Genomic DNA, 14426 nt, shown 5'->3' with positions numbered 1-14426 from the left:
TCTGCATCTGACTTTACAGAATCTGAGCCTTCATCCAAAGAAAAGAGTTGAGGGAATTCCTGGCTGTTCAGTGGTTAGGACTCTGCGCTCTCACTGCCGGGGTCCCGGGTTCAATCCCTGGTCGGGGAACTAAGATCCCGCAAGCCATGCGATTCAGACAAAAAAATAAAAAAAAGAAGAGTTGAACAAAATGTGATCCCAGGCGACCCTTAGGCAGGCTTGTTAGATGGTGCCCAACTAGGACTTTGAAGGGAACTTTTGAAGCGGGCCTCTCACTGCTGTGGCCTCTCCCGTTGCGGAGCACAGGCTCCGGACGCGCAGGCTCAGCGGCCATGGCTCACGGGCCCAGCCGCTCCGCGGCATGTGGGATCTTGCCGGACCGGGGCACGAACCTGCGTCCCCTGCATCGGCAGGCGGACTCTCAACCACTGCGCCACCAGGGAAACCCTGAAGGGAGCTTTTTCACTTCAAGTTTTGCATAGTTTTCTTAACTGTAGGAACAACTTTTGTGGCTGAACCGGTGAGTGGGTGGGCAAGGCTGATTGTAGTGGTGAACCTACCCACATTGGGATTCCTCTGAATGCTTGAAGGCTGAAAGGGCAGCACATTCGGGCTTTAGCTCTAGTTTCCCATGCGATCGGCCTCCCAGTTTCCTTTTTCCCAGGACCTGAGCAGAGATGCCTGCTCGCTGTGTGGGAATCTGCTCTGGCCAGTCTTCCAGCCTCTGACTTTGTGGAACACCTCTCGGGAGACTGTCACACCTGGAGGGGGTGCCAGGTGGAGCCCAGGAAGCTGGAAGGCTGGCTGGTCATCGGACCGCACCCGTTTTGTAAGTTCCAGGATGTTAGTCACACGCAGCACGTTTGTTACTAAGAAGACAGCAAAACAAGGCACTAACAATCAACCAACACAACCTCAGGCCCTTCCACTTGAGCTCCATGAAGACAATTGACAGCGCATTTCGATTCTAAGATGTACTGATTTTCAAACTTTACCATCTCTGAAGTTATTTGTATCCTATAGTCAAGGGTGTGTTATAACTGGCAGATCTTTTTTTTTCTTGATGGTGTCTTATAATGATACTATCTTAAATTTGATGGAGCACATTGTATGTCTTTCTTCTCTGTTGTTGACCTAGAGTACTCTATATATGTTTCTTTTTTTTGCTTATTTTCCCCCGGCTTTATTGAGATATAATTGACATCCAGCACTGTTCAGCATAATGATCTGACTTGCATACACCATGAAATGATGATCACACGAAGTTGAATGAACATCCATCATCTCATATAGATACAAAAGAAAAGAAAAAGAAAAAAGATTTTTTTTCCTTGTGATGAGAACTCTTAGGATTTACTCTCTTACATTACATCCCAGTACTTACTTATCTTATAACTGAAAGTTTATACCTTTTGACCACCTTCATCCAATTTCCCCTCCCCGACCCTCCACTCCCACCTCTGGTAACCACAAATCTGATCTCTTTTTCTATCAGTTTGTTTGTTTTTGAAGTATAATTGAGCTACAAGACTAAGTTAATTTCTGGTGCACAACATGGTGATTCAGTATTTCTGTACGTTACAAAATGATCACCACTGTAAACATTTCTTTAAAATCTTTTTAAAATATGCAAAATCAAGACTTCAGACACAAATGCTGAAGCCAGGGCTGTAGAAACATTAGTGCCAACTCTTAGAAAGAGCTTTGTGCTTCTGTCGGTTAGCTTATTATTTCACCTTAAAACACAAAGCCACGGGCAGTGATATGGCGATATCTGTGACATCTGAGGTCATTGAAGAATCTAACGCAACACTGGCCTCAGACAACTGACAGAGTAAACCAGGACCTCAGCCAAATGACTGTTTCAAGGTACACCACACCGGCTGCTTCCATGTTTCGTATGTAGAACTACAGACACTCTGTGTATCTTTATTTTTTAATCAATTTATTGATTTAATTTATTTATTTTTGGCTGCGTTGGGTCTTTGTTGCTGTGCACAGGCTTCTTCTAGTTGTGGTGAGCGAGGGCTACTCTTCGTTGCGGTGCGCACGCTTCTCATTGCGGTGGCTTCTCTTGTTGCGGAGCACGGGTTCTAGAGCGCAGGCTTCAGTAGTTGTGGCTCACTGGCTTAGTTGCTCCACGGCATGTGGGATCTTCCTGGACCAGGGCTCAAACCCGTGTCCCCTGCATTGGCAGGCGGATTCTTAACCACTGCACCACCAGGGAAGCCCCACTCTGTATCTTAAAAAAATTTTTTTTTTTCCAATGTAACTAAATTTAAAGTTATATCAGTGTTTGCTGTGGAGGATCATTTCAAATATGGTTAAACTAACAGACAGCTTTGGGCTGGGCCTCTAGAAGTGACACCGATTTATTCCCCATATTTGGGCCTCCCCATGTTTGGTGGCAAGTGTCTGGCAGGGTAGAGCCAGTGCGGGTCTCTCTTACAAGTCGACAGAAGCAGTTTACAATTGAGTCATTAGAGAGGCCGTGTTTTAAAGCCAACGGCTTCCGCTCAGTGAGAGCTTAATCATGGCTCAGAAGAGAGCTCTGCGCTCTGCATGTGCAACCACATCGGTGTATTTGCTGGTGAATAATTGAAAACTCTTAAGCGGCACCTTTGCAGTGGCTGCCGCAATGTCAGCTACTTCCCCATGGTGTCCAGCTGAGGCTCTAATGGTCGGACTGGAGCGCCACCCAATCTGTGTCCTGATTTACCCCTGGTCTAGAAGGAAATGAACAGGGAAGTTACCAAGAGGAAGGCGGAAGAGGGGAGAGCACCCATTCATTCAACAACTCCTGGGCCCCGGACTTTGCTGAGTTCAGAGGTCTCCACAGAGCAGAAGGACACCGTTGCTGCTGTACAGAATTTACATCCAGGTGGCAGCCATTCGAGAGAGCCTCTGGCTCCAGGAGGGTCCCAGGTGCAGGACCATCAACCTCAAGTGGTGAAAGAGGGCGGCCAAGTGGGAAGGTTGGGGGCATCTTGGGTCAGTATCTCCAGAAACAAACCGAGAGCTAAAGATTTTCATGAAAGTGGCTTATCAAGAAGTGCTCCCGAGAGAAACTCACAGCGGAGTGGGGCAGAGAAGGTCAGCAAGGGTCCAAGTTCAAGCACAGTCCCCTGAGGGTAACTTTGGCTCCATCTTAAAGGAACAGAGGTGAGGGATCTGGAGTATTTACACCCCAGCGCCCATCAGTCAGTGGTCCAGAACTGACTCTGAGGGCCCTTCTGGGTCTCTGTGCACCAGACAAATCAGGTTCCGTCCTCCGACAAGGGACTTGGGGCTGGCCGTGGAGGGCCAGTTCCCTTCCCCTGAAGGCATTGGGGAAGCACCTAACGTGTCTGGCAGAAGCACCAGTCTCGGGGGAGGCCACTGTGCAGCAGGGCTCTTCAGATGTGGGGAAGGCCCAAGAGGCTAAGCGCTACCGAAGCCTGGTCCCTCGATGAGGTCCTGCAAGGAGTACCAGTGCACGTAAGGGGCACCAGTACTGATTGGGTCTCCCCGAATTTCAAATATTTCTACCCGTTCAAAGTACATCCATGCTGGACTTCCCTGGTGGCTCAGTGGTTAAGATACTGCCTGCGAATACAGAGGACATGGCTTCGAGACCTGGTCTGGGGAAGATCCCACATGCTGCAGAGCAACTAAGTCTGTGCACCATAACTACTGAGCCCACGAGCCACAACTACTGAAGCCCCCACACCTAGAGCCCGTGCTCTGCAACAAGAGAAGCCACCGCGATGAGAAGCCCGTGCGCCACAACGAAGACCCAACGCAGCCAAAGATAAATAAATTTATTTAAAAAAAACAAAACCAAAGTACATCCATGCTTATCAGGCCCCTAACAAGCCCCGTGGAATTCAGGTGCCAGGAGGACATAGCACGTGGAGGGCTCCCTCATGGACATTGTCGCAGGACCTGCGTCCCCAGCAGATGCAATCAGCCTGCACATACTGCATCCTTAACCCCAGCCCATACTTCTGGCACGCCTTAAACCAGACTCTCACTTTTCTGTCCTCCAACGGTGGTGGTGTACATCGCTAAGTCCTCTCCCCACGGGCAAACACTAAAGGTGCCCGTCTGCTGCGGACTTGGCCTGCAGCACCTCCTGGGACTCTTAAACAGCCCTGAGAAGCAGGCCTCAGAGTGTCCTCAGTTCATGGATGAGAAAATTTAAGGGGTCAAATTATTTCCTCAAGGATGCCTTGCTTGAATTAGCAGAGCCAAAGGAATTTGAAGCTGGGCCTTTAGCCAAAATTCTGCTTTTAAATATTCAGTTATTCACTTGTGTTTGTTTCTTCTAAATACTGCTATTTACTGCTTTGTGCTAAAAACAGAAAGTTACTCGTGTCAAACCATTCACTTAACCCAGAGGACGGGGAGGGGTGGGTTGCTCGTCAGCTTTTCCTCTGCGTGAGTGTGTTGGAGATAGGCTGTATTTTTTTTAATTACAAAGGAGAAAGTGGAATAAAAAGGTAGTGTGTGTTGTTTTTTGGTAAATGGGAAGGTTCTGATTGTGGTTAAGGGGCTGTTTTGGATCAGCAGAGCTAGTAGGGACTGTGGCATAAATACTGTGGCAGCCTTTGGCTTTCCATTTGGAATGAAAAATCCAGGGCAGAGCTCATGCCTTGTGGGCCACCCCCAGCCTTTGGGCAGATTGAGGAAAAGCAGCCTTCTGGGCACATTCTTTGGTCTGCAGAAGGCCCTGGGGCAGATGTAGGCATCCCAGGGCCAGGGTTTAGGGGCGGGGGACCGGGGGGCATGGGTAACCAGCCCTGGCCTTACTATAGACATCTCTTCACCTCCTCGTCCTGACTTCACAGCACACTCAGAATTAAGTCCAGATGGATGAAAGGCCTACAAATAAACAAATACATCATATGTACATAGGAAAACTATGTGTCTTAGCATAAAACAGAGGAGACTTTATTACTTCAAGATAAGGTATGTCTTCCTAGCAAAGTTTAGTCAGCAAGAACCGTAAGGAACTTTTGATTCTATGAACATTGAAAGTTTAACGAAACGTAAAAGACAGAGACGCAGGATGAGAGAAAATCTTTTAAATATTTGAGACAATGGATTCATATCCACAACTTACACAACTTAAGAAAAATCAAGAAACCCCAAAACGGCAACAAATAAATGAACAGGCAATCCTTCCGAGGAAGAAATACAAATAGACAACAAAAATAGGCAGGGGAGAAAAAGTTGCCACCCCAAAATATCTCTTTGGCGTGCAGATTATTTGGAGTTGAAAACAATCACCCAGAAGACTCAGGAAGGGGACTTCCCTGGTCGTCCAGTGGGTAAGAATCTGCACTTCCAATGCAGGGGGCCCGGGTTTGATCCCTGGTTGGGGAACTAGATACCGCATGCATGCCTCAACTAAGGAGTCTCCATGCCGCAACTAAGACCAGGCACAGCCAAAATAAATGAATAAAATAAATATTAAAAAAAAAAACAACTCAGGAGGAACCTTTGACCTTCCCCCTAAACTGCCTAATAGAATGCAGATAGAGGACCTGTTCCAGGAAGGGAGCCGTCACCATAAATACCTCTAATATGAACGAGGTGGTGGACAGGAAGTCTGTTCATACTCCTCTCCGGGTCCCATTGTCTCTGCAGGGCCCAGCAAACCTTTGTTTCCCAAACATCTGCTGTTCCATCTCATGTGAACTGCCTTCCTCCCCTTTGAAACCCCAAACCACTATCCCAACATCCTCTTTTGTCTTGAGCTGAAGGTGGTATATTAAAGGTTTTGGCCATTTGGCCAGTTACTCAGTTCTCCTGGGTCTCTCCCATGTGTACGTGTTATTAAACTTCTGTTTGATTTTCTGCTGTGAATCTGTCTCCTTTTAATTTATTTAATTTATTTTAGTTCTTAACTCTTAGACCAGCCAGAAGAACCTAGAAGGGTAGAGGAAAGTTTATTCCTCCCTGACACATCTAATCTGGGCAAAGCACATTAAGACAATAAAAAGCCACTTGTACTCATCAGATTAGCCAAAGCTTAGAAGTCTGATACCAGCAAACACTAAGTGAGGTGGATGTTGTCAAAGAAGGTGGAGGCACTGTAGCTGGACACGGACCCAGGGAGAGCCACGTGGTACCACCCCAACCTGTCACGGGCCTAGAACCTGGCATTTTCTCTGAGGTTTCACACAATACACAGGGCTGTTCATTATGGTAAGGATTGTGACAGCAACGTATTGGAAACGACCTAAGCGTCTATCAAGATAGAATGGATAGGACTCCCCTGGTGGCGCAATGGTTAAGAATCTGCCCGCCAATGCAGGGGACACGGGTTCAACCCCTGGTCTGGGAAGATCCCACATGCCACGGAGCAACTAAGCCCATACGCCACAACTACTGAGCCTACACTCTAGAGCCTGTGAGCCACAACTACTGAGCCCGTGAGCCACAACTACTGAGCCCACACGCCACAACTACTGAGGCTTCACTCTGGAGCCCATGCTCCACAAGAGAAGCCACCGCAACGAGAAGGCTGTGTGGAGCAACGAAGACCAACGCAGCCAAAAAAAAAAAAAAGATAGAATGGATACATGGTATATTCCTCCTGCATGGTTTATCCCTCTGGTGGAAAACCACTCCCACTTAAAATGAATGAACCAAGGTTTCGTGTATCAACATGGATAAATCCTACAAGATTTCCTTGGGTGAAATGAGTGTAGACAAGGTATAGGACAATACGTCAGTACGATTCCATCTGGTAGAAAAAGCACACAGTGATAACATTCAAGAGTGATACGTACAAAACTGATCGTTGTGGTTCCTTCTGAGTAGGTGGGATTATAGGTGTTAGTCCAGGGAGGTTAGTTTTGATTGTTTGTGGCTGCGCCATGCGACATGCAGGATCTTAGTTCCCCGGCCAGGGATCGAACCCATGCCCCCTGCATTGGGAGCGTGGAGTCTTAACCACTGGACTGCCAGGGAAGTCCTGAGGGAGATTAGTTTCAACTATGTGGACTGAAAAAAATGCACAACCTAAAAGTTGAGAATTATATTTTATTCGGTGGACATCCTGAGGTGATAACTCTGAGGGACTGTTCCAGAGAGGTCAGGGAGGAGCCAGATATATAGGAGTTTTTACAAAAAAGAACAAGTAGTCTGAACATCAAAAGATTACTGTTCATTCAAGAAAAAACAGACATCTCAAATTAATGAATTTAGCACTTTCCTCTGGGAAAGATGCAGGAGTCTGGGCTCATTGACATCGTTCCTCGGTATGCACCGTAGCTATCTAGGGACACTATCCTGTGTTGAGTGCCCTCAGGGTGCACAGGCAGGGAACTGCAGTGGCTGCTGGCCTGATGGCCCTGACATCCTTTGTTTACTGATATGACAGGCAACACTCTTCATCTACAACTACAATAATCTGTTTTTCATGGGAATGTATTATGTTTGTAATTTTAATTAAATTTCAAAAATGTAAATGCAAACCCTCTTGGGAGACGTGACACACACAGAGTAAAAGCAAAACAAAGAAAAGGGCAAGGTTCTGAGATGCTCCAACATTATTCCCCAGACACTCCTCTGCAGGTGAAGGGAAGCAGCTTTTGTTACTTCTTGGTTTCCATGGTGACGGTTCCTGGGGGCAAAGATCATTTGAAAGTTTGTAGGAAGTCCATTATTTTCCAGACTGCTTCAGAAAAACTCCAGCATGGGGTGTGCCCGCAAGACCAGGAGCCTTCTCCAGCTCAGCAGAAGCAGACAGGAAAGGCAGTTGTCAGGGTCAGTGGTTGTTCATGACCTGGAGTTGGGTCTAATCCCACAAAGCTGATAGGATTGTAAAGGCCAATCACACCCCAAGGCCAAGTTGATGCACTTGGGGAATAGAAATTCCGTGGCTAAGGGCCAAGCACTTGACTTTTCCCACACCCTAGGTTTCAAGTCTTCATCTTTCCGTGGTACATCCTTTTCAGAACCACGGGTAACATTCCTGAGTTGGTCCTGGAATTCCAAGAGCGCTGTATCAGAACTTGCTCTATAAGTACTTTCTCGTTTTATTTTTACTTGACCTTCAAGAGAATTTTTCTCCTTTTATCTAACCCTGAAAGAAAGAAAACAAGGTTTGGAGTCCCTCCCTTTTCCCTCCCTCCAGGCTGCCCTGCAAGCAGGGGTGGCAGACAGCAGCTTCTCTCCCGGTCGGTGGTGGAAATTGACATCTAGTGGGCAGATCTCGAGATGAGAGACTTCTGGGCAGACAGGCAGAAGGAGGGTTGGAGTCTGCGAACACTGGTCTTTTGTAGATCCTGTCGGCTGCTGGGGATGAAATGGCCTCTTTGCAGGCTGGGAGGTGTGTGAGTCCGTTTTAAGTGTCAGCTTTATCAGCTCTCTGCTTCCTAGCAGGTCACCATTGATATAAAGAGAGGATTTGACTAGGAAGAGAATGCGAGAGCATTTAGGGGCATGCTGCAGAATGTTTTAATGTCATCATCCTATTTAATCATCCAACTCTCTCCCCCAAAGCATCCAAGGTCCAGGGATGAGTGGGCCCAGATGGGTTCAGGACTCAGCTGACAGGAGGCCGAGGTGGGATTTGAAGGCAGGTCTTTCCGAGCCCAAGCTGGGGCGCTCACCACCCCTCCTTGCTGCCAGACCACCCGGGAGTGGCTGGAAGCTGGCTGCCTCCACACTGTGCCCGCCTGCTGCTGGAAGTGTGGCCCCGAAGGTGAGGTTCCCGCCGACTGGGACGTTACCCAGAATGATTACAGAGTGGTCCACATCAGTGTAGACTCCTGTGCCAGGCTAGAGCCCGGCAGGTCCCGCCTTGTCCAGGCCGGGTCCTGGGTGTGATGTCGGGAAAGAACCTGGGACTTCCCGAATTCTTCTCCTGCCCTTGGCCTGGCTGCCGGGAGAGTGTGAAAATCGCCTAGGTGAGCACTTCCTGTGCTTTGTTTTGGTGCCCCGGGGTGCTGGCTTTCTGAGCAGAATGAGGGAGGGACCCAGAGACCCAACCCCTGGCTTGGTACCCCTGAGGCGGCTGCAGAAGGGCTCGTCCTGCTGGTACGTCCAACACACCAGCCCCGTCTCCCCAAGGGGCGTGGCGGACACAGACAGTGCCCTGGCTCTATCAGGGCGTCTCTGCCGTGCCCTGACTGTGTCACTGCCTGTGGAGCTTTCTGGAGAGGTGGATCACACCTGCTGTGTTTTGGTGCAAGAACTACTGTCTCACCAGCTCAGTGCCCTGAAACCTGATGGCCCATCTCTGGAGAAGATTCACTGAAGAACAGCCCTTTGGCTCTGTTGCCTCTTTCCCAGGTGTCCACGGCATGTCCTGGGCGGCCAATCAGGGTTGTGGACAGAAGCGCTGGCTTCCCAGCTTGGCACGTGCTTAGGCAGCCCCTTCCCCCTTGAAGGAATTCTCGACAGGGACCAGGATGTGTTGGGGTTTCGGGTTGTGTAAGTGGGTTTGGAGAAATTTTGATGAGGCAGCACTGACTTGGATAAAGCGCATACGTTGAAACCACTGTTGGCTTTAACATGGGAAAAGGCTAAAACTTAGGTTCAAACTGGTCCCCTTTGGTGGGTGGTAAGTTATCTCTGTTTGCCCTCAAGGCCTCAAATCTGGAAGAACATGAGAGCACAGGGTTGAGGTCAAACATCTGCAGGAATTAAAACCAATCACACACACACACACACACACACACACACACGTGTATCTGGGGACAATGTGGGGAACAGCTCAAATCCCATCAGTGACATCTGGGCCGACCTCAGGGGGTGGCAGAGATTTCAGGATGACTCTTACTTTTGGAGGGGCCTGGCTGGCATATAAACAGGTCACTCAGAGGCAGGCCTGGCTCTGGACCCCTAGCCTCTGCTCCATTTGTCGGGTAAATCTGTGCCGTCAGGTGGATGAGTTGGGGTCGAAAGGGATGGAGGGGCTGAAAGAGCCCTCATCCGGCCTGAAGAGTCCCATAGCCATCCAGCCAGGGGCAACCTCTGTCATCACCCACCTTTGTGTCTTGGGAGCACTACGCCGCCCTCTGCTTTACAGATAAGCAGTGTTACCTGTGATTTGCCATCCAAGTGCGGCTGAGTGGCAACCGCAGTTTGTAGCGTGTGTTTGGGAAAAAACAGCCTGGCCGGAGCGGGTCAGCTGCTTTTCCTGGGGAAAGCCATTTGGGATTTTGACATTCAGATCACAGTTGTGGCCGTGAAGGGGACTGAGGGCGGAGAGGCTGAATGTGCTGCAGTGGGAATCTTTCCTCCGAGGTTTGCCGGAGGCCGAGGCTTGCCCGAGCCCGAGGCTGGGCCTCCCCAGGGCAGACCTGTCTGTCCTGTGTGTCCCTCATGGGCTGTGTGTGGCGCTCCTGTCCAGGACCCCAGCCTCGGCCTAGAATGGGAGGGGGGACCTACCAAGCTCACCCCACTCCTCCCACCGTTTTAGTTCGTCCTTTTTCCATTTTCATACGCATCCACCCTTTTTCTTATTTTCCTAATAATTTTGATGATGAAGTCGTTTAAACACACAGAAGATCACACATGATACTAAAACACACATCACTAGCTCCGTCAAATCTCATCATTTTGTCATTTTGCTTTCAGAAATGAAAAGTTGCCAGAGGTTGAGCCCCTCTACCTGTGCTCACCTCCATCCACTTCTCTTCCTGAGGTTTAGGAAGATAACCCTGTACTGCATCTTGCAGTTGTCTTTATTTACGTGTATATCTACAAACCCTCAATAGTACAATTTTGCCTGGTTTTAAACCTCATGTACTGAATGTAATCCTTTTCAACCTTTTTTGTTTTCGCTTTTATGAAAACTTGTTTGAGCTTTTGTGTCTATATATGTGTTGATTCATATAATCTGGTTCATTAATTTTAACTAACACGTAGTATTCTATCCCTCCGTTTATCCATTCTCCAATTGATGGACATTTAGGTGCGTATAATCTGGTTTTCTTACAAATGGCGGTACAGCCAATATTCTTCTCAAGGTCTCCCTGTACCCATGTGCACGAGTTTCTCTCGTACGTAGTACGTATGCAGGTCTGTGTATCTCCAGCTCTACAAGAAACTGCACTTCACTCTCCAAAGTGCTCGCCAAACGCTCCTCCAGCAACACGTGGGGGTTTGTTTTCCCACGTCCTCGAGTGTTTGGCATTGTCAGACTTTTTAATCTGTGCCCCTGGACTGTGTGTAAAAGATCTCCTGGTCTTCTCTCCCAAGGCCCCAGTGCTTCCAGAAGCTCCACCTACAGCCTGCACCCCAGTCACACACGAAGGGGATGGATTTGGCTGGTCTCCTGTCCCCTGACCTCTAAGTATTGGGAGTGCACAGAGCTGTTTGCTGGGGCTCCTTCTCTAACTTCCCCACCCCCTTAGGCAATCTCTCCTTGTCACAGGACTTTGAAACAGTAACACCTATTCCAGTGACTTCCAAACGTACAGGTTGTTCCACCCTTCATATCAAAAGCCACTTAATACATTTAATTGATGGCCGATAAGCAACTCAGTTAAAACTTAACCTGGGGCTTCCCTGGTGGCGCGGTAGGTGAGAGTCCGCCTGCCGATGCGGGGGACGCGGGTTCGTGCCCCGGTCCGGGAGGATCCCACATGCCGCGGAGCGGCTGGGCCCGTGAGCCATGGCCACTGAGCCTGCGCATCCGGAGCCTGCGCGTCTGGAGCCTGTGCTCCGCAACGGGAGAGGCCACAACAGTAAGAGGCCCGTGTACCGCAAAAAAAAACCCAAAAAAACAAAAAAACCTTAACCTGCGCAGTGTCCAGCTTGATTTCCTCCTCAAATCTAATCCTTCCCCATATTTTCCCATCTCAGTCAAGGGCACTGTCATCTCTCTAATTGCTCAAGCCAACAACTTAGGAGTTGTCCTTGATTCTTCTCTTTCCCCACCGCCACGTTCAGCCCATCAACGTACATTAATTTCCGTGTCCAGTTGTTCCTGGATTTCCCCCCTTCTTTCTAATTCCTCTGCTACCACTTTGACCAAAGCCACCATCACCTCTTGGCTGGACCATTGCAGTTGCCTCCTAACTAGTTTTGCTGCTTCTCCTTACAAACCGTCTCTAACCCACGGTCAAGGGGATCTTTTTAGAACATAAAACAGGTAAAATGCCATTCCCCCACTAAAGCCCTCCAATGGTTCTCAGTTGAAAACTCAAATCCAAGGGTACCATGATGTAGAAGGCAGACAAGGTCTGGTCGCAGGCAGACTGCACCCTTCCACATGCCTCCCTAACCTCTGGGACTCTGTGTGGATGGCTCTTCCCTTGATCTTTTCATGGCTCCCTTGTCATTCAGGGCTCCATCACTTCCCGGAAGACCTGTCCTGACCACCCCGCCATAGCTAGGGTGGCCCTTTAGCTGCTCCCTGCAGCATCACTTGACTCTCTTTTCATTCTGGAACGTCTCAGTGCTCAGTGCTCTGGTCTGTGTCCCACCAGAATATCATCTCCGTGAGGACTGTCAACCCTACTCTACACTTGCAGTGCATGGCAGGAAGTGGGTAGCCATAAAGTTATGAATGAATGAATGAATAGATGGACGTCAACATTTTGGAACAGTCTCTAGGCTCAAAATGAAATTGCTCCCAGAGTCTGGGTGGGATGAAAGCTGCTTGAGGCAAGACGACACCTGTCTTTAGCCAAAACAGTGATTCTCAAGCGTTTTATAAACCCCAGGACCCCTTCACACTGTTAAAAATTATGAAGGGCCCTACAAACTGCTTGTGTTCATGTGTATTATATCTATAGATACCTGCTGTACCGTAAGTCCCCTACATACGAACCTTCAAGTTGCGAACTTTCAAAGATGCAGACGTGCGTTCGCACGTCCAGTCACATACGTTAGTTCACGTGTCTGGTGTACACTGTCATGTGCATGCATCCTCTAGAAGTGGTTGTGCTTTTGTGTACTTTACTGTACAGTACTGTATAGAGTACAGTAGTACAGTATCTCTATTTCAAGCCCAGGATGTCCGGAAGCTAAGCGTAAAAGCAGCGGTATATAGCCAATTGTGTTAGTTGGGTCCCTAGGCTAACTTTGTTGGACTTAGCGAACAAATTGGACTTACCAACAGGCTCTCGGAATGGAACTCATTCGTATGTAGCGGACTTGCTGTATTACGAAATAAATGAAGAAAAAATTTTAAATATTTATTTTAAAACAGTGATTGATTACATGTTGACATAAGTAACATTTACGTGAAATAATTAACTACATTTTAAAAAAATGGATGAGCAGTGACACTTTGAGAGCCTCTGTTCCACACACGCAGAGCCGGGTTAGCACCAGTGAAGATGCTTTTGAATGAGCAGTTGGGGGTGCTCAAGAATTCACACCAAACTTCAGGGTCAGATGTAGCCTCTTCCAGGCATGTGGGCGGGGAATGCGAGCCACACAAGTCTTTCCAAGAAGAGGACACATTTACCCATCTCTTCCCCCTGTGGCTCCCTGACTGCCCACACACCTGCTCCCAGCCCCACACACCCCTCTCTCTTCCCTTTCCCCTAACAATCTTCTCATCAAAAAAAAAAAAAAAAAAGAAAAAAAAGAAAGAAAGAAAGCAAAGAATAAGACGAGAAATAAATTTAAAGTCATTGGAAATTGATTTGCCAAGTGTATATATCTTTGAAATAGGCTTCCTTCTGTAACCAGAATAAGGATGGTATACATTTTAACCCAGGGCATCCTTTAGGAGTTTTCACTTTGGCAATAGGAATTTTGAGGCCTGCCTGGTTTTGCCAAGATTTACTTATTCCTCTTTGTAGTCATGTTGAGAAGCCAAACTGGGTGTCAATATTTTTTTCTTAGGGTGATACCGAAACCTAAGTTCTTCCTCTTTCTAAGAAGCTGCTCCCTCCCTATTTTTTGCCCGCCCCCCCCCGCAGCTGGGTAAAGGAAATTCACACAGCCAGGATTTAAAAAAAAAAAAAAAGGTGGTCATCTCTGTGCTCCTATTGCAGCGGCTGGAGCTGCCCAGCTCTGCACACGCCTCTTCCACTTCCTGACGTCACACTATTTTTGTCTTTGAATAGCTCATTGACACAATCGCCTCGGAGATTGGAGAACTGAAACAGGAGATGGTGCAGACAGATGTCAGCCTGGAAAATGGCCTGGGACCCACAGAAGCCCACAGGTGACCGAGGCGATTAGGCGTCGGGCGCGTGATGGGGGCGACGTGAGCCTGTTAGCCACGAGGACTGCCGTTCCGGTCACCCCTCAGGTTTGGGAGCTGGGGGTGCGGTAGCCGCTCCAGAAGAAGCTCTCTGTAGGAGGTGGGCGTGGCCTAGGAACCAGTTGTCCGGGTTCCCGTTAATCCCTGTGAAGGCACTTGAATTTTACACCTTCTCCATTCCTCCTGGCATCAGAACCTGGAAAGCTAAAGTTCTGTCTGTCACATCCACCTACTCACAGTGATGGAAACAGTAACGCAG

General features: G+C 48.4%; 1 protein-coding gene across 2 annotated transcripts in view; it reads left to right on the top strand.

Annotated features, from left to right (window-relative positions):
- Positions 1-14426, top strand: part of RIN2 (Ras and Rab interactor 2) — a 208424-nt gene that overhangs the window by 133269 nt on the left and 60729 nt on the right. The window contains exons 1-2 of one of the 2 annotated variants that reach the window (XM_060031300.1): positions 8672-8698; positions 14028-14128. In XM_060031300.1, the coding sequence (XP_059887283.1) occupies positions 14073-14128 (56 nt within the window). In that variant the 5' untranslated portion in view covers positions 8672-8698; positions 14028-14072. Of the gene's footprint in view, positions 1-8671; positions 8699-14027; positions 14129-14426 lie in introns of those variants that run through there. The other variant, XM_060031299.1, reaches the window with a different exon arrangement.

Source organism: Delphinus delphis, chromosome 15 (genome assembly GCF_949987515.2).
Source record: "Delphinus delphis chromosome 15, mDelDel1.2, whole genome shotgun sequence".
Classification (NCBI taxonomy): domain Eukaryota; kingdom Metazoa; phylum Chordata; class Mammalia; order Artiodactyla; family Delphinidae; genus Delphinus; species Delphinus delphis.
The sequence above is the reverse complement of the archived record's forward strand: the minus strand, read 5'-3'. Positions and strand labels throughout refer to the sequence as shown.